This window comes from Chiloscyllium plagiosum, unplaced genomic scaffold (assembly GCF_037043375.1).
Source record: "Chiloscyllium plagiosum isolate Xiang-an unplaced genomic scaffold, Cpla_swu_hap1 HiC_scaffold_1, whole genome shotgun sequence".
NCBI lineage: Eukaryota > Metazoa > Chordata > Chondrichthyes > Orectolobiformes > Hemiscylliidae > Chiloscyllium > Chiloscyllium plagiosum.
Window position 1 is genome coordinate 94,608,743 of NW_028270139.1, and position 27,591 is coordinate 94,636,333.

General features: G+C 40.7%; 1 protein-coding gene across 2 annotated transcripts in view; it reads left to right on the forward strand.

The window, feature by feature from the left end:
• plpp1a (phospholipid phosphatase 1a) overlaps positions 1 to 27,591 on the forward strand; it is a 98,576-nt gene that overhangs the window by 63,917 nt on the left and 7,068 nt on the right. For both annotated transcript variants that reach the window (XM_043688708.2, XM_043688718.2), the window contains exon 5: positions 26,223 to 26,399. In XM_043688708.2, the coding sequence (XP_043544643.1) occupies positions 26,223 to 26,399 (177 nt within the window). The remainder of the gene's footprint in view (positions 1 to 26,222; positions 26,400 to 27,591) is intronic.

Genomic DNA, 27,591 nt, shown 5'->3' on the forward strand with positions numbered 1-27,591 from the left:
CTGGATGACTAGAGAAATTGATGTTTTGGTTAAGAGAAAGATGGAAGCATATGTCAGGTATAGAAAAGAGATCAAATGAATCCTTAGAGTATAAAGGCAGTAGGAGTATACTTAAGAGGGAAATCAGGAGGGTAACAAGGGGACATGAGATAGCTTTGGCAATTAGAGCTAAGGAGAATCCAAAGGGATTCTATAAATACATTAAGGGCAGAAAGGTAACTAGGGAGAGAATATAGGAAACTGTACCTCCTCTGATCACATCCAAATCATTTATATACATGACGAAAAGCAGTGGACCCAGCACCAATCCTTGTGGCACACCTTGTAAGCCCCTCAAAGATCAGCAAAGCAGCCTATGTGTGGAGCTGCAGGAGATGGGGGGAGATACTAAACGCGTATTTTGCATCAGTGTTTACTGTTGAGAAGGACATAGAAGATATAGAATGTGGGGAAATAGATGGTGAAATCTTGAAAAATGTCTGTATTGCAGAGGAGGAGATGCTGGATGTCTTAAAATGCATAAAAGTGGATAAATCCCCAGGACCTGATCAGGTGTACTGTAGAACTCTGTGTGAAGCGAGGGAAGTGATTGCTGGATCCATTGCTGAGATATTTGTATCATTGATAGTCACAGGTGAGGTGGTGGAAGAAGACTGGAGGTTAGCTAATGTGGTGCCACTATTTAAGAAAGTTGGTAAGGAAAAGCCAGGGAAGTATTGACCGGTGAGCCAGACATCGGTGGTGGGCATGGTGCTGAAGGACAGGACTTACATGTATTGGAAAGGCAAAGACTGATTAGGGATAGTCAGCATGCCTTTGTGCAAGGGAAATTATGTCTCACACACTTGATTAAGTTTTTTGAAAAAGTAACAAAGTGGATTGATGAGGGCAGAGCGGTGGACATGATCTATATGGACTTCAATAAGCTATTCAACAAGATTCCTCATGGAAGACTGGTTAGCAAGGTTAGATGTCATGGAATACAGGAAGAACTAGCCATTTGGAGATACAGCTGGCTTGAAAGTAGAAGACAGAGGGTGGTGGTGGAGGGTTGCTTTTCATACTGGAGGCCTGTGACCAGTGGTGTGCCACAAGGATCAGTGCTGGGTACACAGCTTTTCATCATTTATATAAACGATTTGGATGTGAACATAGGAGGTATAATTAGTAAGTTTGCAGATGACATCAAAATTGGAGGTGTAGTAGACAGCGAAGAAGGTTACCTCAGAGTACAATGGGATCTTGATCAGATGGGCCAATGGGCTGAGGAGTGGCTGATGGAGTTTAATTTAGATAAATGAGAGGTTCTGCATTTTGGAAAAGCAAATCAGAGCAGGACTTATACACTTAATTTTATTGTCCTGGAGTGTGTTGCTGAACCTAGACTTTGGGGTGCAGGTTCATAGTTCCTTGAAAATGGAGTCGCAGGTAGATAGGATAGTGAAGAAGGCATTTGGTATGCTTTCCTTTATTGGTCAGAGAGTATAGGAGTTGGGAGTTGCGGCTGTACAGGACATTGGTTAGGCCACTTTTGGAATATTGTGTGCAATTCTGGTCTCCTTCTTATCGGAAGGATGTTGTGAAACTTGAAAAGGTTTAGAAAAGATATACAGGGATGTTGCCTGGGTTGGAGGAATTGTTCTATAGGGAGTGGCTGAATAGGCTGAGGCTGTTTTCCCTGGAGCATCAGAGGTTGAGGGGTGACCTTATAGAGGTTTAAAAAATTATGAGGGGCATGGATAGGATAAATAGACAAGGTCTTTTCCCGAGGGTAGGGGAGTTCAGAACTAAAGGGTACAGGTTTAGGGTGAGAGGGGAACAATGTAAAAGAGACCTAAGGGGCAACTTTTTCATGCAAAGGGTGGTGCGTGTATGGAATGAGCTGCCGGAGGAAGTGGTGGAGGCTGGTACAATTACAGCATTTAAAAGGCCACTGGATGTGTATATGAATAGGAAGGGTTTAGAGTAATATGGGCCAAGTGCTCCAAGTGGGACTAGATTATGTTAGGATATCTGGTTGGCATGGATGAGTTGGACCGAAGGGTCTGCTTCCGTGCTGTACATCTCTATGACTCTATGACACATTGACTACCTGCATTGCCTGCCTGCAGGTTGTGCACTTTTTGGGCAAAACAGACTGTATCTGCAAATATAAGTCTGTAAATGCAAATTCACCACCTAGATATGTGTGTGTGTGTGTGTGTGTGTGTGTGTGTGTGTGTGTGTGTGTGTGTGTGTGTGTGTGTGTGTGTTCATGAGACAGAGAGAGACCGAGTGAGTGTGCTGGAGTGTAAGCCTGTGAGAGGGGGTGCATGTGTGTGTATGAGAGAGGGTCTGCATGAGTATTTAAGTACGTAAGAGTATGCGTGTAGTGCAGTGGGGTCACCTGTAGTGTGACATGAATCCAAGGTCCTGGTTGAGGCCATCCTTATGGGTTCTGAACTTGGCTAACAGCCTCTGCCTCCGCATTGTTGCATATCCTGAAGACCGCCTTGGAGGATGGTTACCCAAAGATCCAAGGCCGAATGTCCCTGAAAGCTGAAGTGTTCCCTATCTGGGATAGAACACCCATGTCTCGTGATTATTGTTCAGTGTCCATTCTTCCATTGTCATAGCCTCTGCTTGTTCTCGCCAATGTACCATGCCTCAGAGCATTATTGCCTGCAGCATATGAGATAGACAACATTGGCCAAGTCACATAAGCACCAGCCATGTACATGGTGGGAGCTGTCCCCACGTGTAATGGTGGTATCCGTGTCGACACTCTGACACATCTTGAGGTGTTGCCATACAAGGAAACCTCTTCAAAGATCCACATACTATGGAAACAGAGGTGGCCAACCCTCAGCTACAATGGAGTTTTAAATGTTTTAATTCACCAGGAGGTAAGGTGGCCTCCAAGTTGAGATTGCTTTTATCCTGCATTTCTCATGCTGAATTTTGGAGTTTTGGTCAAGTGTCAAACATAGTTAATAGAATAATTACAATTCCTCACTTTGTCTATTCTTGCGTCAATGAAATGTTCAGTGACATTTTGATAATCTTGCACCATTACATCAAAACACGCATTTCTGGAAGTTTAACAGTGTAGTTCATGAAAAAGAAAGTAAGTTACTTGCAGAAAATTTATCACTTTATTTCCCTTGAGCACAGTTTTGGTCTCCCACAGTAAGAACAGATATGCTTGCTGTAGAGCGACTGCAGAGGAGGATCATTAGGCTGATACTGGGAATAGCAGGATTGTTGTACGAGGAGAGCTTGGTTCAACTGGGTACATGTTCAGTGGAGTTTGGAAGGAAGAGAGGAGATCTGATTGAAATTTCGAAAATTCTAACAGACTAGATTCAGGGAGGATGTTCTCCATGACTAGGGAGTTTAATATCAGGGGTCACAGTCTCAAGACACAGGGTAAACCATTTAAGATTGAAATGAGGAAACATTTCTTCATTCATAGGGTGGTCATCTTGAGGAATTCGCTACCAAAGAGGGTTGTGGAGTCTGAGTCACTGAATATAGTTTAGATATTTTTAGATATTAAAGGCGTCAAGGCATATAGAGAGAAAGTGGGAGTATGACATTGAGATGGAGGATCAACCATGGTCATTATCAAAAGGCAGAAAAGACTCAAAAGATGTTTCCAGTTTCTATGTTCCTGCATACTACTGAACAAAGCAACCGCATTGCTTCCAATGAACAAAACATCATTCTGTGATAAAACAACACTGATTTTATATGCCATGATTCGTATTTTAGTTTTAGGATAGCTCATATTTTATTGTGGCATGATGGAAGATTACTGTCAGTAATAAAGAACAACACTCGATGCAAATAATGGGATGTTACTGGCATTAAAACTGTAATCCTCGCCATCACCATCTTGGTGCGTGAATGTTCTAAAGCCTTACTTACCAACCTTCCACTCTTTAGCGTATCAAAATTATCTCATTCATAATTCTGCTCATTATCTTATCTGCATTCAGTGAAAAAGCACCTATGCTTAATTAACTTCTGTTTTCGAATGAAGTAAAGTTTCCATAGTCTTATCCGACCATAAGGCTGCTCTCTCATTAAAGAGAGAAAAAGAGATGACTGCTGGTGGTTTAACCTGAGAGTTACCGTGCTTTAGGCAAGAGGTTAAGAAGAAGAATCTTTCATGGTAACCTCAGCCAGTGTAGGAATTGAACTCAACTGCTCTGCATCACTAAACAGCTGTCCAGACAACTGAGCTAAACTGACACCAATGAAACCAAATCTCCATCTGGCTGCCTGGGTGGATGTAAATGATCCGATGGCATTATTTTGAAGAAGAGCAGGGATCATTATCCCTGTTTGTTGGAGTTTGCTGAGTCAAAATGGCTGTCAGGTTTCGTACAGAAAAACAGAGCATTGAGTAACTTCAAAAACTGTATTTCATTGGCTGCAAAACTGCTATATAAGCACAATTTTCTTCTCTTACTTACTGGCTCACCACTTTTAAAATGCATTTTCGAGGTCATTTGGTCCATTTTGCCTGCAGTGATCAATCTATTTTCTAGCTCTTGGCTCTTTGCTCAGGAGGCTACGGCAATGCAAGTGAATATCTAAATATACTTAAATGTTAAAAGTTTCTGATTCACCAGCCCTTTCAAGCAACGAGTTCCAAACTTCCACAAAACACTCAAATCTCCTTATTGTCTTCAATTTCTTATCTTGAATCTATACTGTCTGGTTATTGATCCGTGCACTAATGGAAAAAGTGCCTTTCTATCCATTATATCTATGCTCTTCATTATCTTACCCACCTTGGTCTTGCACAGCAAACTGCATGAACTTTTCCAATCTTTCCTCATTGCGCAGACGCTCCAGTCCAAGCAGTATGCTGGTTAATCTCGACACACCCTTTACTGCAGTTATACCTAAGCTCTAAAATGGTGACCAGAACTGAATACACTATTCTAGTAGTGGCCTGACCAACTTTATACAGTTTAGCGTAAGCTCTCTGCTCTTGTATTCTTTGCAACTCTAATAAAGGCAAGTATCCAGTATGCATTCTTAACCACCTAATCTCTCCTAATCTTTATCTTCAGGGATCTATGGATGTGCAGTACTTTCCAGGGTCCCACCATTCACAGTGTAATCCCTCACCTTGTTAGTCGTCGCCAGCACTTACTTCACACATTTCTGAGTTGAATCCCATTTGCCACTGCTCTCCCCACCTGACCAATCTGTTGATATTCTCCAGTTGTTTACAGATATCCTCCTCAATATTTACTGTCAAAACCAATTTTTGTGTCTGTAAACTTCTTGATCATATCCCTACATTAAAGTCCAAATCATTAGTGTACACCGCAAATAGCACCAAACCTGGTGGAGCCCCACAGGGAGTAGATTTACAGTATAGAAATATCCTTCCACCATCACTTGCTCTTCCTGCCTCATGGTCAATTTTGGATTCTCTGGGCTCTTATTCTGAAGCACTCTGAAGAAAAGGAAAGTCTGGCTGTGCCAGCTTTGCGTGCATTCAATGATGGAATCATCCACAACCCTCCGGAACAAAGAATTGCAAAGTTTCACCACCTGATTTCCATTCTAAATGAGCAAACCCTTATTCTGACAATTAGCCTCTGTGTTTACCAGCCAGGGGAAACTATCATTCACTTTCTATCCTGTGTTTCCTACCCCCACTTTTCCTAATCAGTTTCTCATTGCTCAACTACGTAACATGGGGAATTCAAAAAATTACGTCTCAGTTTACACTACTACTTAAGATTGTGTGTTTTCTGATTTTTAAGTGTTGATAAAGTTACAACTTTTGCCATATCTAATTTGTTGTTTTGCTTTCTCTTAAGTGCATTGTTTTGAATGGCTTCAGTTTACTGGATTTTTGTTTAGAAGAACAATTTCTTTATTGCAGTTAATCTTTGTGAAAAACCTGCTGCTTGGGCAATGGGGCAGAGAGATGGATTTCAGTAGCTTGAGCAAAGTATTGAAAGAACACTGTGTAAGCTCTCCTATAAAAAGTGGATATTATCTGAGAATTAGATGAGTGAAACTTGGATTTTTGTGAACAAGCTATGAAGGAAGTGCTACACATACTGCCAGTGAAAACCATCAATATTTATTGCGCAAGAAGAAGTTGGCCCATTATTTCTACTCCAGCTCTTCACCAAACCAATCTAAAATCAGTCCCATTGCCCGTAACTCTCTGCTTCAAATATTTATCTTATAATATGCACTGCTATCAAAATCAAACATTCAGTTTGATAAAATAGTCCCTAATGCAGCTACTGTCTATACAAATATCATGCCTAAACCTGCACCTCATTCCCTTAGTAACAATCGAATCAAAACTTCCTCATTTAGCTAGGATTGCACAGCAATTCCTTTGTTGCAATACTGAGATAGTGAACAGCTTCGAGGAGATTTTGTGTTTCGAAAGTGCAGAATCTCTCACCTAAAAAAGCTATTTCTAATACATTATCAAATGATCTAGACCATGCAGAATAGAATTAAAATGTTTATTTTTAAATGGTAGCTCAGAACACTTCTTTTTAATGCTCCCAACAAATGAACTGAAACTTGTTGCATGGTTTTACGGTGCTTTCCAAGATAACAATTATTTTGGGTGTTATTTACAAGAGCACAGTGTTTTCACTACACGTGCGAATTAGATAAATTATTGCATTATTATAGCAAGTGCCTTAAAGGAAAGATAGTGAACTTGAAATAATGGCATTTGCAGCAGAATGTCCATGCTAAGTATTTATAGAAGTATGTACTACTAATTAATCATGAGAATGTTCCAGTTTGAATAATTTTTTTGTGCGTATTCTACATTTTTTGATTCTAATTATAACATGTAGTTATTGAAAATTACCTGTGAGAATAAGTACAACAGAGAATCTCAAAAACAGAAAGTGCGGGAGGAACTCTGTAGGTCAGGGAGCTCTGCAGAGAGAAAAATAGAGTTAATGTTTCGAGGCTAGTGACCCTATGACAGAGCCGAAAGCAGTCAGTGAAATGGTGGTATTTATGCTGATGATGGATTTTGGGGTTGTGGAGCAGGTGGAGAGGACAAGAGGGTGTGATGAATAGATGGAAGTGATGCCCAGAGATAAAGAGAAAAGGGATTACTGACAGTGGTAAATACTGAATAGGAACTGAAAACAGTTCCTGATCTGCCTGATCTGCTGCGCTTTTCCAGCAACACATTTTCAGCAGGGGATTATGTAGTCAGAGGTACAGACAGCAGCGAAAAATCAGATTGGTGTGTTGGTGCCAGGATCGAGGATGTCTCAGAGAGGGTGCAGAATGTTCTCATGGGGGAGAGGGGCCAGCAGGAGGTCATTGTCCACATTGGAACCAATGACATAGGAAGGGAAAATGTTGAGATTCTGAAGGGAGATTACAGAGAGTTAGGCAGAAATTTAAAAAGGAGGTCTTCAAGGGTAGTAATATCTGGATTACTCCCAGTGCTATGAGCTAGTGAGGTCAGGACTAGAAGGATAGAGCAGATGAATGCATGGCTGAGGAGCTGGTGTATGGGAGAAGGATTCACATTTTTGGATCATTGAAATCTCTTTTGGGGTAGAAGTGACCTGTACAAGAAGGACGGATTGCACCTAAATTGGAAGGGGACTAATATACTGGCAGGGAAATTTGCTAGAAATGCTTGGGAGGATATAAACTAGTAAGGTGGGGGGGGAGGAGGGGGGGGGGGGTGGGACCCAGGGAGATAGTGAGGAAAGAGATCAATCTGAGACGGGTACAGTTGAGAACAGAAGTGAGTCAAACAGTCAGGCCAGGCAGGGACAAGGTAGGACTAATAAATTAAACTGCAATTGTTTCAATGCAAGGGGCCTAACAGGGAAGGCAGATGAACTCAGGGCATGGTTAGGAACATGGGACTGGGATATCATAGCAATTACAGAAACATGGCTCAGGGATGGACAGGCCTGGCAGCTTAATGTTCCAGGATACAAATGCTACAGGAAGGATAGAAAGGGAAGCAAGAGAGTAGGGGGAGTGGCATTTTTGATAAGGGATAGCATTACAGCTGTGCTGAGGGAGGATATTCCCGGAAATACATCCATGGAAATAAGAAAGGGATGATCACCTTATTGGGATTGTATTATAGACCCCCTAATAGTCAGAGGGAAACTGAGAAACGAACTTGTAAGGAGATCTCAGCTATCTGTAAGAATAATAGAGTAATTATGGTAGGGGTTTTTAACTTTCCAAACATCGACTGGGACTGCCATAGTGTTAAAGGTTTAGATGGAGAGGAATTTCTTAAGTGTGTACAAGACAATTTTCTGATTCAGTATGTGGATGTACCTACTAGAGAAGGTACAAAACTTGACCTACTCTTGGGAAATAAGGCAGGGCAGGTGACTGGGGTGTCAGTGGGGGAGCACTTTGGGGCCAGCGACCATAATTCTATTCGTTTTAACATAGTGATGGAAAAGGATAGACCAGATCTAAAAGTTGAAGTTCTAAATTGGAGAAAGGCCAATTTTGACGGTCTTAGGCAAGAACCTTTGAAAGCTGATTGGAGACAGATGTTTGCAGGTAAAGGCACGGCTGGAAAATGGGAAGCCTTCAGAAATGTGATAACCAGAATCCAGAGAAAGTATATTCCTGTCAGGGTGAAAGGGAAGGCTGGTAGGTATAGGGAATGCTGGGTGACTAAAGAAATTGAGGGTTTGGTTAAGAAAAAGAAGGAAGCATATGTCAGGTATGGACAGGATAGATCGAGTGAATCCTTAGAAGAGTATAAAGAAAATAGGAATATACTTAAGAGGGAAATCAGGACGGCAAAACAGGGACATGAGACAGCTTTGGTAAATAGAATTAAGGCGAATCCAAAGAGTTTTTACAAATATATTAAGGACAAAAGGTAACTAGGGAGAGAATAGGGCCCATCAAAGATCAGCAAAGAGGCCTTTGCGTGGAGCCACAGAAAATGGGGGAGATACTAAATGAATATTTTGCATCAGTATTTACTGTGGAAAAGGATATGGAAGATATAGACTGTAGGGAAATAGATGGTGACATCTTGCAAAATGTCCAGATTACAGAGGCGGAAGTGCTGGATGTCTTGAAATGGTTAAAGGTGGATAAATCCCCCAGGACCTGATCAGGTGTACCCGAGAACTCTGTGGGAAGCTAGAGTCGTGATTGCTGGGCCTCTTGCTGAGATATTTGTATCATCGATAGTCACAGGTGAGGTACCGGAAGACTGGAGGTTGGCAAACGTGGTGCCACTGTTTAAGAAGGGCGGTAAAGACAAGCCAGGGAACTATAGACCAGTGAGCCTGACCTCGGTGGTGGGCTAGCTGTTGGAGGGAATCCTGAGGGACAGGATGTACATGTATTTGGAAAGACAAGGACTGATTCAGGGTAGTCAACATGGCTTTGTGCGTGGGAAATCATGTCTCACAAACTTGATTGAGTTTTTTGAAGAAGTAACAAAGAAGATTGATGAGGGCAGAGCAGTAGATGTGATCTATATGGACTTCAGTAAGGCGTTCGACAAGGTTCCCCATGGGAGGCTGATTAGCAAGGTTAGGTCTCATGGAATACAGGGAGAACTAGCCATTTGGATACAGAACTGGCTCAAAGGTAGAAGACAGAGGGTGATGTTGGGGGGTTGTTTTTCAGACTGGAGGCCTGTGACCAGTGGAGTGCCACAAGGATCGGTGCTGGGTCCTCTACTTTTTGTCATTTACATAAATGATTTAATTAGATTAGATTAGATTACTTACAGTGTGGAAACAGGCCCTTCGGCCCAATAAGTCCATACCGACCAACCGGAGCGCAACCCACCCAGACCCATTTCCCTACATTTACCCCTTCACCTAACACTACAGGTAATTTAGCATGGCCAATTCACCTAACCTGCACATTTTTGGACTGTGGGAGGAAACCGGAGCACCCGGAGGAAACCCACGCAGACACGGGGAGAATGTGCAAACTCCACACAGTCAGTCGCCTGAGGTGGGAATTGAACCCGGGTCTCTGGCGCTGTGAGGCAGATGCGAGCATAAGAGGTACAGTTAGTAAGTTTGCAGATGACATCAAATTTGGAGGTGTAGTGGATTACGAAGCGGGTTACCTCAGATTACAACAGGATCTGGACCAGATGGGCCAATGGGCTGAGAAGTGGCAGATGGAGTTTAATTCAGATAAATGCGACGTGCTGCATTTTGGGAAAGCAAATCTTAGCAGGACTTATACGCTTAATGGTAAGGTCCTAGGGAGTGTTGCTGAACAAAGAGACCTTGGAGTGCAGGTCCATAGCTCCTTGAAAGTGGCGTTGCAGGTGGATAGGATAGTGAAGGCGGTGTTTAGTATGCTTTCCTTTATTGGTCAGAGTATTGAGTACAGGAGTTGGGAGGTCATGTTGCGGATGTACAGGACATTGGTTAGGCCACAGTTGGAATATTGCGTGCAATTCTGGTCTCCTTCCTATCGGAAAGATGTTGTGAAACTTGAAAGGGTTCAGAAAAGATTTACAAGAATGTTGCCAGGGTTGGAGGATTTGAGCTACAGGGAGAGGCTGAACAGGCTGGGGCTGTTTTCCCTGGAGCGTCGGAGGCTGAGGAGTGACCTTATAGAGGTTTACAAAATGATGAGGGGCATGGATAGGATAAATAGACAAAGTCTTTTCCCTGGTGTCAGGGAGTCCCGAACTATAGGGCATAGGTTTAGGGTGAGAGGGGAAAGATATAAAAGAGACCTAAGGGGCAACTTTTTCACGCAGAAGGTGGTACGTGTATGGAATGAGCTGCCAGAGGATGTGGTGGATGCTGGTACAATTGCAACATTCAAGAGGCATTTGGATGCGTATTTGAATAGGAAGGGTTTGGAGGGATATGGGCCGGGTGCTGGCAGGTGGGACTAGATTGGGTTGGGATATCTGGTCGGCATGGATGGGTTGGACCGAAGGGTCTGTTTCCATGCTGTACGTCTCTATGACTCTATGACTGTAAAGTATCTAGGCAGAAGATGAGGTGTTGTTCCTCCAGTTTTCATTGAGCTTCACTCATGGGAACACAGTGGTATGTTGAAGTGGCGCGCAACCAGAAACTTGGAGTCAATTTTAATGAACAGGGTGGAAGTGTTTGTTGAAGGGAAGAGGTGAGGACAGAAGTGCGGGAATGGTCTGGACATGACTGAGGGCCTTGTCAATTATGATGACGGGGAATCCTCGGTTAAGAAAAAGATTGATATTTCTGAGGCCTCTCTGTGGAAAGTGGCATCATCAGAACAGATGTGATGGAGACTAAGAAACTGCAAGGATGGAATGGAGTAGTTACAGGAGACAGGATGTGAAAATCTTAGTCAAAGCAACTCTGGGAGTCAAACCTGACGTCACATCTATACAGGAATACAGAGGTTTTTGTGTTTGTCTCAGTTCTCTAGCACCCACAGTTCTTTGTTTTATTACAGTGGATTTCCACTGCTCTGTACAATGAGTCATCGAGAAATCTCCCTTCAATTTGTGGTTTTTCCTCAGAAGCTCAGCTTCATTTCTGGAAGACATTATAACCCATTAGTGTTGAGTGCGTAAGGTGACAACAAAATAACAAGCATAACTCTACCGGATAAAAGTAATGCTTATAAGGCATCTTTATCAATGGACCACTATTTGCTTTACAATGTGGAAATGGCAGGCTATATTGCAGTAGCATTTAATTAACAGATAAAGGAGTACAGTGTTTACTGATGTGTCACTTCAAGCATGTGATTTAGCTACTTGATTTTACTCTGGCAAATTCATTCTACTGCTGTGATTAAATTTATTTTAATTTTAGTGATCCCCACTTACAGTCATAGAGTCATAGAGATGTACAGCACAGAAACAGACCCTTTTGTCCAACTCGTCCATGCCAACCAGATATCTTAAATTAATCTAGTCTGATTTGCCAGCACTTGGCCCATATCCCTCTATTCACATACCCATCCAGGTGCCTTTTAAATTTGGAATTGTACCAGCCTCCACCACTTCCTCTCGCAGCTTATTCCATATATGCACCACCCTCTGTGTGAAAAAGCTGCCCGTTTGGGTCCCTTTTAAGTTTTTCTCTCTCACCTTAAACCTAGGCCCTTTAGTTCTGGACTTATTTATCGTATCCATGCCCCTCATGATTTTATAAACCTCTATAAGGTCACCCCTCAGTCTCTGACGCTCCAGGGAAAACAGCCCTAGCCTATTCAACCTCTCCCTATAGCTCAAACCCTCCAACCCTGGCAACATCCCTGTAAATCTTTTCTGAACCTTTTCAAGTTTCACAATATCCTTGCCTTAGGAAGGAGACCAGAACTGCACACAGTATTCCAAAAGTGGTTTGACCAATGTCCTGTACAGCTGCAACATGACCTCCCAACTCCTATACTCAATGCTCTGATCTATAAAGGCTATATTCCAATTTTCTCCCCTGGGAGTCTGAAGGCAGTGACTGACACTGGAGTTTAGTTCCATGGTTGTCAGCTCCTCTTTGGCACTTTGCCCCAAGTGTACAATTCTTCATACCTAAGCCATGGCAGTTCTGGTTGGCAAGTTTTAAACGAAGGGTGAAGAAAATGCAGCTTTCGATGAGCCATATTTTATGAGCCTTATTCTATGTGCATATATGGCATAGTTTTAAAACAAACCCACAATTATTTTGTTTATAATTTGGATAAACGATTTCAATTTATTACCTCAATTAAATACGCTAATAAGTAGTTACACTAGTCAACCATTAATAAAACATAAACAACAACCAAAGTTGCTGGAAAAGCTCAGCTTCTGTGAAGAGAAATCAACATTAATGTTCTGAGGAAGGGCCACCGGACCTGAAATGTTAGCTCTGATTTCTCTTCACAGATGCTGCCAGACCTGCTGAGCTTTTCCACAACTTCTGATTTTGTATCTGATTTACAGTATCCACAGTTCTTTTGCTTTTTATTGATAAAACGTGCTTGGCTGAGCCACTGTGGTAGTGGGAGAACCTAAAAGTAATAGAAGGAACGTGTGGACATGTCAGTGAACTGGATCACTGCTCCCTGTGGGAACTTTACAGCTATGCAATGCAGCATTTTGTGAGTGACTCAGATAGTAGAAATCATGGCTTTTCTATTTACAGGTACTAACGTTAATTAAACTCAGATGTAGGGCTTATGCCCAAAACGTCAACTCTCGTGTTCCTCATATACTGCCTCACCTGCTGTGCTTTCCCAGTGCCACTTTTTGACTCTGATCTCCAGCATTTGCAGTCCTCACTTTCTCTCAGAAAAGTGTTTGTTAACGTAATTTGATGCGTTCTACAAGTTTTGCAAATAAATGTATTCTTTAGAGCCGTTGCCTTTCAGTAGTGTGTCTAAGTGTTAATTGTTCAAATGGGACTAGATTCATTGATTGTGGAGAGCATGAAAGCAATGCCCAATCTTATTTGACATTTACACAATGGGAGACCTGCCATTTAAATTTACTTACATTGCTGTAAGTTTACCAAGGCATACTCAAGAATGTTAGCTGAGATTCGGTAACAACAGACTGAGCAGCTTTGGACTCTCTATGTCTTAACAACGTGCTAGATGTTTTGATTACTATCTGCACTATCAGATGAGCTGAATTTGAGTAGACACCTAACTGGGGCAGGAGAAAGTATCATTTAGAAATAATATTAAACATTGCTCATTTTCATACACTTCCATTTTATTTTTTTGCAGTATAAATGTCAATATCTAAATCTATAAAAGGAATTGCTGCTATTAACTTGTATGTTAAGTACAAATCCAGAAGGAGTAGTTGAGTAAATGTTATAGGAAGGCTTAAACAATAGCTGACTTTAGGTTACCTTAATAGTTGTTACCTCCTGTTTTAGAATCTCAGAAGAAATGCAACAGAATAGGACAGTTTCTGATAGATGTTTGCTATACATTCAAATCAGAATCTGTTCAGTGTGCACCAACAAATTTCATTTGGACTTTTCAAACGTTTGGAAGATGCAGATGTAACTAATCAACTTGCTGAATGCAGGCCAGATAGAAACGAAGCTGTTCAGACATTATAGTTTCATCGTCAGCAAAAAAAAAAGGCTTAGCATTTAGATGAGTATAATCAGATTTGTTCAAGCTGTAGTCATGTTGTTACTGTTCAGTGTAAGTATAAGCTAATTATCAGAATCAATGCTTGGAACCAGATGTTCAGCAGGCAATAGCTGTTGCTGTGGAGAAGAAAGAGCTGGTAATACACAAACAAAAAGAAACCCTCAAGCTTTTGCACATCAACCAAAACCAAACATTATAATCCCCTGTTTCAAGAAGGGGACACAGGCATGTGTGGCCTTAAATGCAAACCAGGCAGCATCCAAGGAGTAGGAGAGTCAACTTTTCAGGCATAAGCCCTTCAGCAATAATGCTTTTCCAGTACCACACTTTTCGACTCTGACTCTCCAGCATCTGCAGTCCTCACTTTCTCCTTAAATGTAAACCATCAGGTCAAGCAGTTTAAAAATACATTACTGAATTTTCAAACATATTGGCTATTGTCTCATGGAGCCTGACACACTTTAGAAAATACAAAACTTCAATGGCTGAATTTTAGACAATGACACACACACACACACACATCTACACCAGAAATAACAGTAAACTTAGCCCTGCTGATTCTGCCAGATCTCCCTTACTAACGTTATGGAATTGTTCTAAATTTGCAAAAGCTGACTCAATGGCGATAGTGTGAGTTGGACATCCGAAGCTCATCTTAGAATCAAATGTGGTGCCAAGACTGTAAACAGCCTGGCTCAGATCGAGACTATGCCGGGGAGAAGGATGGAGTCACTGGTCAGAGAATGGAGTTTGGAGCAGGCATCAAAAATAATAAGTTCAACTTTCCAGTATTTATGTAGATGAAATTTCTGTTAATCCAGTACTGGATGTACAAATAAGCAACCTGATCATTCAGAAACAATGGAGGCGTTGAGAGAGATGGCGATGAGGTAGGGATGGGTGTTGCCAGCAAATGAATGATGTGCCTTCGGATGAGGTCACAAGTGATAGTATGTAGGTGAGAAAGATGGTAGTTTGCAGAGGAAAGGGAAGATGGAAATGGTAGGTTTTTAAAGTTTGTACATAGGATGTGGGTGTCACTAGCTAGATCTATAACTATTACCCATCCCTAATGCCTTCGGGAAGCTGATGGTGAGCGGTTACCTTGAACTGGTGCAGTGCTTGAGATGTAGGGTCACCCGTATTGCTGTTAGGTTGGGAATATACAAGGAGAGAGGGGCCAAGAGTTAGTTTTAGAGGATCAAGTTGGAAACCATTGATGAAATGATATATTGGAGACTGTTCTGTGAAAGATAAGCACTTGCCTTCACATGAGGCTGCAATGCTGTATGATAACATGACAGGCACTGCTTGGCTCCTCTCAATTGCCTGCCTCAGGGTGACTCCCGAGGAACTTGATGGACATTCTATCCTATCCATTTTACTGTTCCCCACATTCCTGGGCCAGTGTGTTGCCTCGGGAGCCACAAACATGCGAATATTTCAGCTTCATTAGGTGCGTGCATACAACCCTGATCACACCCTGATTCAGAAACCAATTTCAAGACCTACCAAAATGGTATCCATGTGACCACAAGAAGCAACAAAACAGACAATTAAAAAACTTAAACGGCTCAGCTTAGTTGGTGGAATTTGAAAACATTTTGCTTCACTATGAATTTTTGTCAGGAACATTATTACGAAGGCTGTACCCTGGTTAAATCACAGCAGAACACTTTGTAGCTATCTTATATCCAGGAAACCTGAACAGTGCCAAAGGGTGATTTTTAAATAGCATCTTAACAGTTGGTGAAAAGATATATCTGTCATATCGCTTACAGCATTCTGGAAATGCGAATAATCAAATGGATTCAGGTAATGACTGATGATGTTAATTACAGCCAGGTTAGCTCATCGCGCAGAACACAACCCCACCCTAGGAATAGCAACATTGTTTACAGATATCTATCAAGCTTTTGAGAATACAGACTTTTCACCAAAATAGGCTGAGGGAGAACCAATATGTTTTTAGTTAAGATGTCATTACATATTAACAAGTCACATGAAGAACAGATCGCAAAAATATTAGCAAGTCTCCAAATATTGTTATCATTTAATATCATTGTTAAATATTGTGGCCTGTTATGATTTGAGACCTGTCTACACCTACTGTAATTATATGTCTTCAGCCCAACATCTGCAGATGAATCAAATCTCAGACATGAGATTATGAAGTGGAATTAGCAGCAGTAATTACACAACTCAAACAAATGATAGGAAAACTCTGCATCAGATCAAAATACCTTTAAGTTCACATTAAATTTACTGAAAACCGTTTCGTAATTTACTCACATATGAAAGTGCTGGACCTCAGAATTGTATAGTACATCTAATTGATCCCAAAACAAGTTCATCTCAGTGCCTACTCACTCAGATATCTAATATGTACATATGAAATATCTGTTTCTAGCAATGTCTCCACATTATTGGGTTGTACTGCCCCATATAACCAGTCCAAGATGGAGGCTGACCCAATGAAGCTCTTTTTAAATTTATTAGGGCATAAAGACTGTAGATGCTTCCAAAACAGTGGGATGAAGCTTATGTAAAAAATAAAACTCAAGTCCAGAGCAGTCATCTGTATAGTTTCTGTGTTACCAATTCTCTGTACTAAGATCTCAATTTAATTTGCCATATGCCTCCTAGTTCTTCCAGTTTTGCTAACCTTTAACGTACTTTGAAGTTCACTTTATATTTTTTACTTCAGAATCTTGAATTTGATCCATTTTTGAACATTCTCTTCAACAAAATAAGCTGTATACAGAATAACCTCAGGCTCAGTCCTCATTATTAAGTCAGTTTAATTGGGTGTTAGCTCAATGTTAGTTTGGATATTAGTTCAGTTGCTCTTTTCTCCACTGTTCTTAAAACAGTACTGTAAACAGATACAGTGCTTTCAGTGCCTTATGTTCATTTACTTGGATTTGTGCTCCATTCCTGTGGCTATATATCCCAAGATCCATTGCTGCGCTTATTTCAGTGAATTATTCACCAATGTTCACATTTCTCTTATGCAGTTTCTTGTAGTCTGGAGATAATTAGACTATGTCCATATTGTTTATTTCCCTATCCTAGCCTCAGTAGCCAGTATTTGTTCACATTCTCATGGGAGAGATGGTGGTGTAGCCGTAACATCATTGGAGTAATACTCTAAAATCCTATTAATGTTCTTGGTTTGAATCCCACCATGGCAAAATTCAGAAAGTCTGGAGCTGAAACCCATTCATGGGAATGAAATCTGTAATCCTTCCTTGGTCTAATCTACATGTGAGTCCAGACCCATGATTTGTTGGGTTGACTCTAAATTGTCTTCTAAAATGGCCTAACAAACCATTAATTGTATCAAATCAATACGAAGTTAAAACAAGGAATGAAACTTGACAGGAAACGTGGCATCAAACTAGGCACTGGAAGCGATAATGTAAAACATATTACTGCTGACCTTGCAAAGTCCTCCGGATTGACTTCTGGGGCTTGTGCCAAAATTAGGAGAGCTGTCTCACAGACTAGTCAAGCAACAGCTTAATACAGCCACACCTAAGGAATCATATCTTACAGTCAATGTTCCAGACATCACCATCCCTAGGTATGTCTTGTCCCACTGGTCAGTTAGCTCAGTTGGATGGATGGCTGATCTGCGATGCTAGAGCAATACCAGTAGCACAAGTTCAATTCCCCCACCATGGTGGAGGTTACCATGAAGGTCTCCCCTTTACAGCCACACCCCTTGCCTGAGCTGTATTAACCCTTGACTTAAACTCACACCAGTCATCTCTGTCTCTGTAATGTGAGAGCAGCACTGTGCTCCTCTGGGACAGTGGTGACCTTACCTTTACCTATTGGTAGGTATGACTGCTGCATAGTCATCATGGAATTGAAGCATTGAGAATACTCTCCAAAATATTGAGTGGCAATATCACTGCGCTAAATGGATTAAGTTAAAAATCACACAACACCAGGTTATAGTCCAACAGGTTTAATTGGAAGCACACTAGCTTTTGGAGTGACGCTCCTTCATCAGGTGAATAGTGGAGGGCTCGATCGTAACACAGAATTTATAGCAAAAATTTATAGTGCGATGTAACTGAAATTATACATTGAAAAATTGATTGTCTGCTAAGCCTTTCATCTGTTAGAATACAGTGATAGTTTCACTTCTTTCATGTGTAAATCACAAAACTTTTTTTTTAAAGTTGCATTCTCAGGTTAGCTGTTAACAATTAGATTACTTACAGTGTGGAAACAGGCCCTTCGGCCCAACAAGTCCACACCACCCCGCCAAAGCGCAACCCACCCATACTCCTACATTTACCCCTTACCTAACACTATGGGCAATTTAGCATGGCCAATTCACCTGACCTGCACATCTTTGGACTGTGGGAGGAAACCGGAGCACCCGGAGGAAACCCACGCAGACACGGGGAGAATGTGCAAACTCCACACAGTCAGTCATCTGAGGTGGGAATTGAACCCGGGTCTCTGGCGCTGTGAGGCAGCAGTGCTAACCACTGTGCCACCGTGCCGCCCACAAATGGTGATAGCTAGACAATATGTTGAAGGTGTTAGCCCCCTGTGTTCTCTGTCTATGACCTGATGTTTAGATTGATTCTAATCTAAAAAGTGAGATAACAGAGTTTTACATAAATTCATGCAGTTTTTGAACTCAGAGTTCTACATGAATGCATGCAGTTTTTGAGCAAAGTACAATGTAACTCTGCAAGTACAAATTCACCCCACAAAATATATGTGTGCCGGCATCTCCAAATCATGACTAATTGGATTAGATTTTGAACAGATTGAACAACTCAAGGCTAGGCATCCATGAGGTGCTGTGGGCCAACAGCAGCAGAATTATATTTAACCATAATCTGTAAACTCGTCGTGTGGCATGTCCACTACTCTGTCAATACCATCAAGCCAAGAAATCAATCCTGGTTCAATGGAGAGTGCAGGAGGACATGTGAGGAGCAGCACCAGACATTTCCAAAAATCTTGGTGTCAACCTATATCCAATGGATCAGGTCTAAAACCTGCAGTCCTGCCTCATCCAGTCATGAATGGTGATAAACAGTTAAACAACTCACTGGAGGAAGTGCCTACACAAATATCCCCATCCTCAATGATCAGGGAGCCTACACATCAGTGCAAAAGTTAAGGCATTCGCAACAATTTTCAGTTAGAAGTACCAAGTGAATGATTACATTTTGGCCTCACAGACGCCAGTCTTTAACTGACGGTTGACTCCAGGTGGTATCTGTGAGTGTGTCAGAGAGTGTATAGTGCAGTGGACTCACCTATAGTGTGTCATGAACCCAAGGTTGCCGTGATGCTGTCATTGTAGGGGACACTAGCATCATAGCCAAGTTTGATATCTATGGGGATGGCCTCATGACAAACTATAGGTGACTCCACTGCACTGTAGACTCTCTCTCTCACACACACAAACACTACATACTCACACACTCATGCTCACCCTTTGTCATACACAAGCTCTTTCTCATATGCACACACATGCACCCCCACACTCTCACCCACGTACGCAACCTCTGACAGGCTTATACCCCATCACACTCACACACATACTTGAATAAACTTACACACACATATGTACACTCTTGCATATGCACTGACACCCACATGCACATACCTGTAAATACACACCCACCCTATCTCTCCTGCACATGCACACATGTAAATTTATGGGATGGATCTGTAGTTGCAGAACTACATTTTATTTAACTCAAAAACAGCATAAATCCATGTAGGATTCTGAAAGTTCCACTTTAGAAATAAAACTGACTCTACATTGGAACAGACTTTAAGTTCACGTCTTTAATACATTGTCTGAGCTAAAATAACACCTATTGTTAGATAACCACCTTGAGAATGTAATTTAAAAGAGTTTTTGTATTTACATATTAAAGAGCCTAAGCCAGTGTATTAACAAGATGTGGGTGTTATTGGCTAGGCATTTATTGCGTGCGTCTAATTTCCCCGATGTGTTAGTGGCCTTTTTGAACCTCTGCAGTCCATGTGATGGCAGTACACCCACAGTTCTGTCAGGGGCAGAATTCCAGGATTTTGACTCAGCAACAAAGGACTATTGATATATTTCCAAGTCAGTGTAGTTTGTTGTTTGGAAGGGAACTTGCAGTTGGTGCTGTTCTCATGTATCTGCTGCCAATGTTCTCCTCGGTGGTTATGAAGAATTTGTTGAACACACGGCATCTTAGAGCTGTTATACACTGCAGCCTCAATGTGCCTGTGGTGAAGGGAGTGAATGTTTAAAGAGAACGATGGATGTGCCATTTAAGTGGGTTGCATTGTGCCAGAAGATATTGAGCTTTTTGCATGATGTCAGAGCCATACCTCTCCAGTGAAGTAGAGATCGTTTATAAACTGGAAAAAAAACCTATGATTTTGGGGGTGAGTGCAAAATATGATTGTTTGAATTTTGCTGATTTTTGCCTTATAGATGGTGGACAATCTTTGAGTTATGAGACGAGATAGCAAGCAAAATACCCAGCCTCTGGCCTGCTCTTATAAACACAGCATTTTTGCTGCTGGTCCAGTTAAGGTCAATAGAAATCCCAAAATGTGGGGTGATTCAGTGACAGCAATGTATTGATTGTAAACAATGTTTACAACAATGTTCACCATTGTTGATAATGGTCTTTACCTGGTACTTGTGTGGCCTGAATGTTAATTGCTATTAAACAACCAAAGCTCTCCAGGTCATTGCTGCTTGTAGACCCAGAATGTTTCAGTATCTGAGGGGTTGCACATAGAACTGAACTCAACTGAATTCATTGAACATTACTTCAGCCATGTCACAAGGTGTGCAAAAATGATATAGCGTTATGGTATGGGAAGCCAATCAAGTGGGAGGAGCAAAAAGGAATGTAGCTGTCATTAAAGAAATTATCGAGAGCATTTTCCACAGCAAAGAATGTGGTTCCGGACAGCTGTGTTATCTGCTGGTGCCAGGATTTGGCTGAAGAGGAATTTCAGTGAGAGGGGGAAGATCCAGTCATCACGGTTTTTGTAGGTACTAACAACATGGGCAGGACAAAGAAAGAGATTTTGTATTAAGAAACTAGGCACCTAAGTAACAATGACAGATCCTCAAAGGTCATAACCTTTGGATGATTATTTGAGCCATGTGCAAGTTGACATGGGGCAAATCAGATTTGAGAGTTAAATATGAAGCTCAAAGATTGATTTGGGTAGAGATGTGAAATGATTAAAGCAAGAAGTCATCTGTGGGAATGATGCTGGTGCACAAGCCCCCTAAGAGGAACCACATATTAAGGTGGAGCATGAAGAAAGACATAATAGAAGTTTGTCAGAAAGGCATGGTGATAATCATGGGAGATTTTTGTCTGTATATTGCCCGGAAAAGTCAGTTGGACAAAGTTAAGCCTAGCTGAACAGTTCATAGAAACTACAGGAGAAACTCAACAGGTCTAGCAGCATTTGTGGATAGAAAGCAGAGTTAATGTTTCAAGTGACCCTCCGAACCTTCTTCTGAAAGTCTGGCTCCTGGTGGAATTCATCCTAAAGTCCTGAAAGAAGGGGTTAGTGAGATAATTCTAGCATTTGTTTTAATGGTCCAAAACTCCCTAGATTCAGGGAACTGTCAGATATCAAAGAGGGGAGGAAATAATGTGTTGTCACTGGAATAATAGTCTGGAACACTTGGCAATTGATCGGGGGCCTTGGATTTGGATTCCTCCACAGCAGTTAATAAATTCCAAATTCAATTAGCAAATGTGGAATTAATAGGCAATCTATAATACTAACCATGAAACTATATTTGAAGAACCCATCTGATTCAGTAATGCCCTTCAGAGAAGTGTAACCTTCTACTGTCACCTGGTCTGGCCTTAATGTGACTCTAGACCCATAGCAATGTTCAGTTGCTGAACAGTTTAAGGGTGATAAATGTTGACTTTGCCGGAGATACTGACTTCCCATGAAATAATAGCAAAAGTGAATCCTATATTCAAAAAGCGATGGAAACAGAAAGCAGACAATATTTGTGATAGAGAAGATGTTAGAGACCATAAGATGTAGGACAAAAGTAGGCTATTCAACCCATCAAAAATGTTATACCATTCAATGAGATCATGGCCAATCTGATAATCCTCAACTTCACTTTCCTCATATTTCTCCATAATCCTTGATTCTCTTATGATTTAAAATCCATCCTATCTCAGCTTTGAATATACTTATTGACCCAGCTTCAACAGCTCTCTGAGGTAAAAATTCCACAGATTCACTACCCTTTCAGAGAAGAAACTCCTCCTCACCTGAAGTTAAAGACATTATAACAGGGTGCTTAGACCAATTCGAGTTAAAACAGGCAAAGTGTGGCATCAAGAAACCCTAGCAAAACAGGAATCAGTGGCAATCGGGGGGAAAAGCTCTTCACGAGATGGAGTTGTACTTGGAACAAAGGAAAATCATTATGGTTGTTGGAGGTCAGTCATCCCAGCTCCAGGACATCTCTGTGAAAGTCACTCAGGACAGCATCCTTAGCACAACCATCTTCAGTTGCTTCAACAATGACTTTCCCTTCATCAAAATGATTGTGTATTGTTCAGCATCATTCACGACTCCTCAGATACCGAAGCAGTCCATGTTCAAATGCAGCAAGAGATGGAGAATATCTAAAACATGACAAGTAACATTCACATTGCATGAATGCCAGGCAATGACCATCTCCAACAAAGAACAATCTAACCATCATCCCTTGATATTCAAAGGCATTAGCGTCACTGAATTTACCATTGGATTTACCATTGACCGCAAACAGAACTGGACTTGTCATGTAAATACAATGGCTAATACAGCAGGAACAGCTGATGGAAATGACAGGTAGGTTCTGCTCCTCCAAGTTTGGAATCCTTTCTATTTCTCCCACTTTCCAATCTTCATATGTCTAATGGATGCTTCAGCTTCTGCCACACCAGTTGGAAATCTGAGATCATCTTTGATGGTGTATTGGGGGATTTCCTTAAACATGTCCTTGTGATTGTATCATGGATCAGGAGTTCTTTGAAATGTTCAGTCCATTGGAGACTGATATTTTCTCTGTCTCTCAAAGAATGCCACCTTTACTCTGCACCAGTTTAAGGCCAAGGGTATTATGTGCATATACTGTTGAGAGTGTGTTGCTGGAAAAGCACAGCAGGTCAGGCAGTATCTGAGGAGCAGGAGAATCAAAGCTGCTGGCTTTGAATCAGACTCTGGTCTGAAACGTTGATTTTCCTGCTCCTCAGATACTGCCTGACCTGCTGCGCTTTTCCAGCAACACATTCTCAACTCTGATCTCCAGCATCTGCAGACTTCACTGTCTTCTTATGTCCATATACCGCCTTGGTAGCACTGAAGAAATTCAGAGTGTTGTGCTTGTCAGCAAAAAGTTCAACTCTTTAGCTTTCTCAGTGCACTATTTGTTCTTGACTTGCTTTGTTCTTCTTTGTAATTTTGCTGTTGGTGTTTGATTAGTTCTCCTCTTTGCCTCACTGGTGATTTTTGTTCGCCAAGCATGGGAGAGCTCTTCTTGTTGATGAGATCTTAGATGATGTGGTTATTCTCATTGAACCAGTCTTGGTGTTTCCTGGTCTTTTGCCAAAGGTTTCTTCACAGCATGAAGAAACCTTTGGTTGTGTTCAGGTCTTTCAAGATTGCGTCCACTCCATTAAAATGAACTCTTTGAAGAGTTTGGGACAAAGGAGAAATCCCTGCTGATTTCAGAGATGCTGCCATTGCCATCGTCTTCAAGGAAGGAGATAAAGTGGGCTGTGGGAACTACTGAGGAAGCTCCCTATTCTCCATCACTGCGAAAACCATCACCCCCATCATCACTAAGCACCTTTTCCTGGTCTCTGAGGAAATCCTTCTTGAAAGTCAGTGTGGTGTCTGACCAAACTGGTGGGACAATGGACATGAGTTACACTGCTCAGTGAAGAGAAATGCCAGGAACGACACCAATCACTCTATGTGGCCTTCATCGATCTGACCAAGGTTTTTGACTCAGTCAGTCAGGAAGTGCAATGGGAGACCTGTTAAAGGCTGGCTGTCCACTGAAATTCATCAACATTCTCCATCTCCTCCCTCACACTGTGTCAACAGTAATCCTCACCGATGGTAATATGAAAGAATTCTTTGCAGTCAAGACAGGGTCAATCAGGATGTACTTTTTGCCATTTTCATTACCACCATTCTTTACCTTGTCAAAAAATATGCTGTCATTGTCCACAGGATGGACGGAAAACCTTTCAACCATAACAGGTTGAAATCCAAGACCAAAATGACCCTGACCCTTCTTGTGGAACTTCAGTATATAGATGACAAGATCTGATACCAAGATCATTGTGTATAAGGCAGTTATCCTTCCAATGCTTGATTATGGCTCTGAAACTTGGACTATGTATAGACACTATTTCCTGATCCTTGAGGAGTACCATCAATCCATTTGAGAGGGACTCAGTGCAGGAAAATGGGGCTACTGTAGACAGCAGTGCATTTGGCTGTACAGATTTGATGGGCTCTTCATTACAGCATGATTCTATGAATTAACTCACTTCCCTAAAACAGTGACTGACAGAGAACAATCTGAAAGTGGGAAGCTATCTAAGTTACTTTGCACACCACAAACTGTAATAAAACGTTTTTTAGAATGGAGGAAGGCAGCTCAGCCTCAAAATTGTAATTTAGTTTTGTGTAAACTTGATGCATATATCCTTTTGAGGGAAATAACCAATATTAATAAAACAGCAGTGACTATTTTAAATGTTTGAAATTTCATTTTGCTTTATACAGATAGATATTCATGTCTTAAAAATATGAAGTTTGTTGCTCAGAAAACACATTTAAGAACTGCCAGTTCCTGAATCATAGTATTTATTTAAGAGGAAGCATTTTACATTTCTCTACATAAATAGAGAGAGGAAATTGCTTGACATTCCTGCTTGGTTTTCAGTTAGGACAAAAAGATATTTTATTGATGCAGTTTTGAACACAAACTGCCTTAAATTGTATTTACGTTACAGTTAGTGTAAAAGTGCCAGATACAGGGAATATCCATTCCAGTTTTCCAGTATAATTGTAATCAATGTGTCCTCAATAAACACTCATCATGGAAGACTATGAAAAAGAGGCAGAAATACTGGGAAAACTCATAGTTCAAAGCAAGTTTGTGTTGAATCGGATGGAACGTATAAGCACCTGGTGCTGATAAGGGCATGTGTATAGACTGTAGTTGACAGTGGGATTAGTTTTGATTGTAACACTCCTGCAACCAAAGAGCTTGCTATCCATGAGGAAGTGCAATAAGCAAAGTGTAATAAAGTTTCTGGTATCCAAGGAACAATCTCTACAGTATGGGCTTTCAGGAGAGTACAAGAAAAATGTATGACTGGGGGAAAAGCGAGAAAGTCAAAAGTTTATCATCGATTGAATCACTGGAGAAAAAAAAATGTTAATGTCTTTAATTTTGTGGGCAATCTCTTCCATAAACCTCATGGGACCCGATGTGGTATAGGTCAATAAAAAAACACATTTGGAAAATGTAAACATAATTTCTCTCAAAACCATAAGGAAGTTTGTTCTTGAAATACCTTCGGCACTCTCAAATAATAACTATTACAATTTAGCCTGTTCCATTGAATAAATTATATAATGGTGAGATTTTCATGATGCACAAGATCCCTCAATGGTATTGTCATGTTTCCTTAAACATGTCCATAATCCTGAACCCACAAATGAGTCATTAAAGTTTAATTCGTCTGTGGAAGATCAACCTAGTTGCACAATGTTTTTGCAATTAATCTTAGCTTTAAAATAAAGAGTTTATTTCTAAACATTTGTTTTTCCTGATGAGAACAGGATATTAAAGGCCATGGAAAAAGCAGTTTTGCTTAAACAAAAAAAAAACAGATTTAGGATGCATAGGGAGAATTTTGAACTCAGCTTCACTTCATTGTTTGGAATTCTAGAAAGATCATTTAAGTGAACAATTGTCTGTTTTACTGAAAGGAAGTGTTTCTTTTGTCCAAAACATTAACAATTTCATACTGTTAAGAATCCAGAAAAAGACTTCAATGGCTTTAACATGAAATTGCATTTCTCATCAGTTTTATCTTCAGGCACGAATGGTGGGCGATTGGTCCAGACTTCTACGTCCAACACTTCAATTTGGCTTAATTGCATGTGCAGTTTATGTGGCCCTCTCACGTGTGTCCGATTACAAACACCATTGGAGTGATGTACTGACTGGCTTAATTGAGGGAGCTATTGTCGCCATCCTGGTTGTAAGTAGAAATAAATTCTTTATTTACTGCTTTTTGTCATTGTTGACTGCTGAAGTAAAATACTGAGAAACAGGGAAAACCTAAAACAAAAACAGAAAATGGTGGAAATACACAGCAGGCTAGATGGAATCTATGGACAAAGAAACAGTGTTAACATTTCAGATCAATAAACTTTTATTAGAATTATTGTGGAGCTAGTGATTTTTTTTTAGCCATAGAATTCCCATTCATGTGAATGGATAACTTAGAATTTTTATCTTGCAAAATTTACAATGTGCATTTGTAGGTGTCAACTTCAATGACAAGGCACAAGTGATCATTATGCGATACATTTATTCACAGTGCTGACAGAATTATTTACTGCTTTGCTTAAGCAAAATATAATTGACTTACAATCAACAATTTATTGAAATGTTACAACTTACACAAAAGTATAAATGGCAACAAAAGACATTTTTTTGATGGTATGCAACATTGTTATTTGCCAAGACAGCTCCAGTACGTATCTCCAAAGATAACATTTGAGGGAATTAATTTTTAGGACTATGAGGATGGAGTACATTTATGGGACTTGGACATGATTTGAATAGGCTGAATGCCCTTGTCTGCATTGTAATTACTTTTGGATATGCTAAATAACCTTTAATATATTTGCTTCTCACTATTAAACACTCTATAAATCAAGTGAATTTGGTGAGGGCCTGCAGATTCCATAATCACACCACCATTTTTGTGAAGTTATTTTCTTCTTAGATTCCAGTTTAACTTAAAATCTGTAATCAAGTCTCATTAAGTCTGATAACTGACTTAGAAGGAAGAATAACTCCCTAATGATGTTACCAATTCTAAATTATTTCAAATATCTCAATTAAATTATTCCTTTAACTCCACATTTTCAGAAAATAGAATGTATCACCAGGTTTTTTTCATAATAGCATCCCCTCATCCCAAGTATTCTCCTGAAGAATCATTGCACTTCCAGTGCAGGTGGAGCTTCCAAACTGGCACAATTCAAAATAAGCAAATAAAATTGATAAATTCAAATTGAGACTGAGCCCTTTTTTGAGACAGCTGAGGAAATATACAAATGATTTAATTGAGGGGGGGGGGGGGGGGGGGGTTGCATTAAATCAGTAATATTTGACAATGTCTTGAAATGAAAGAGCAAATTTTCACTCATAATAAGGAATTA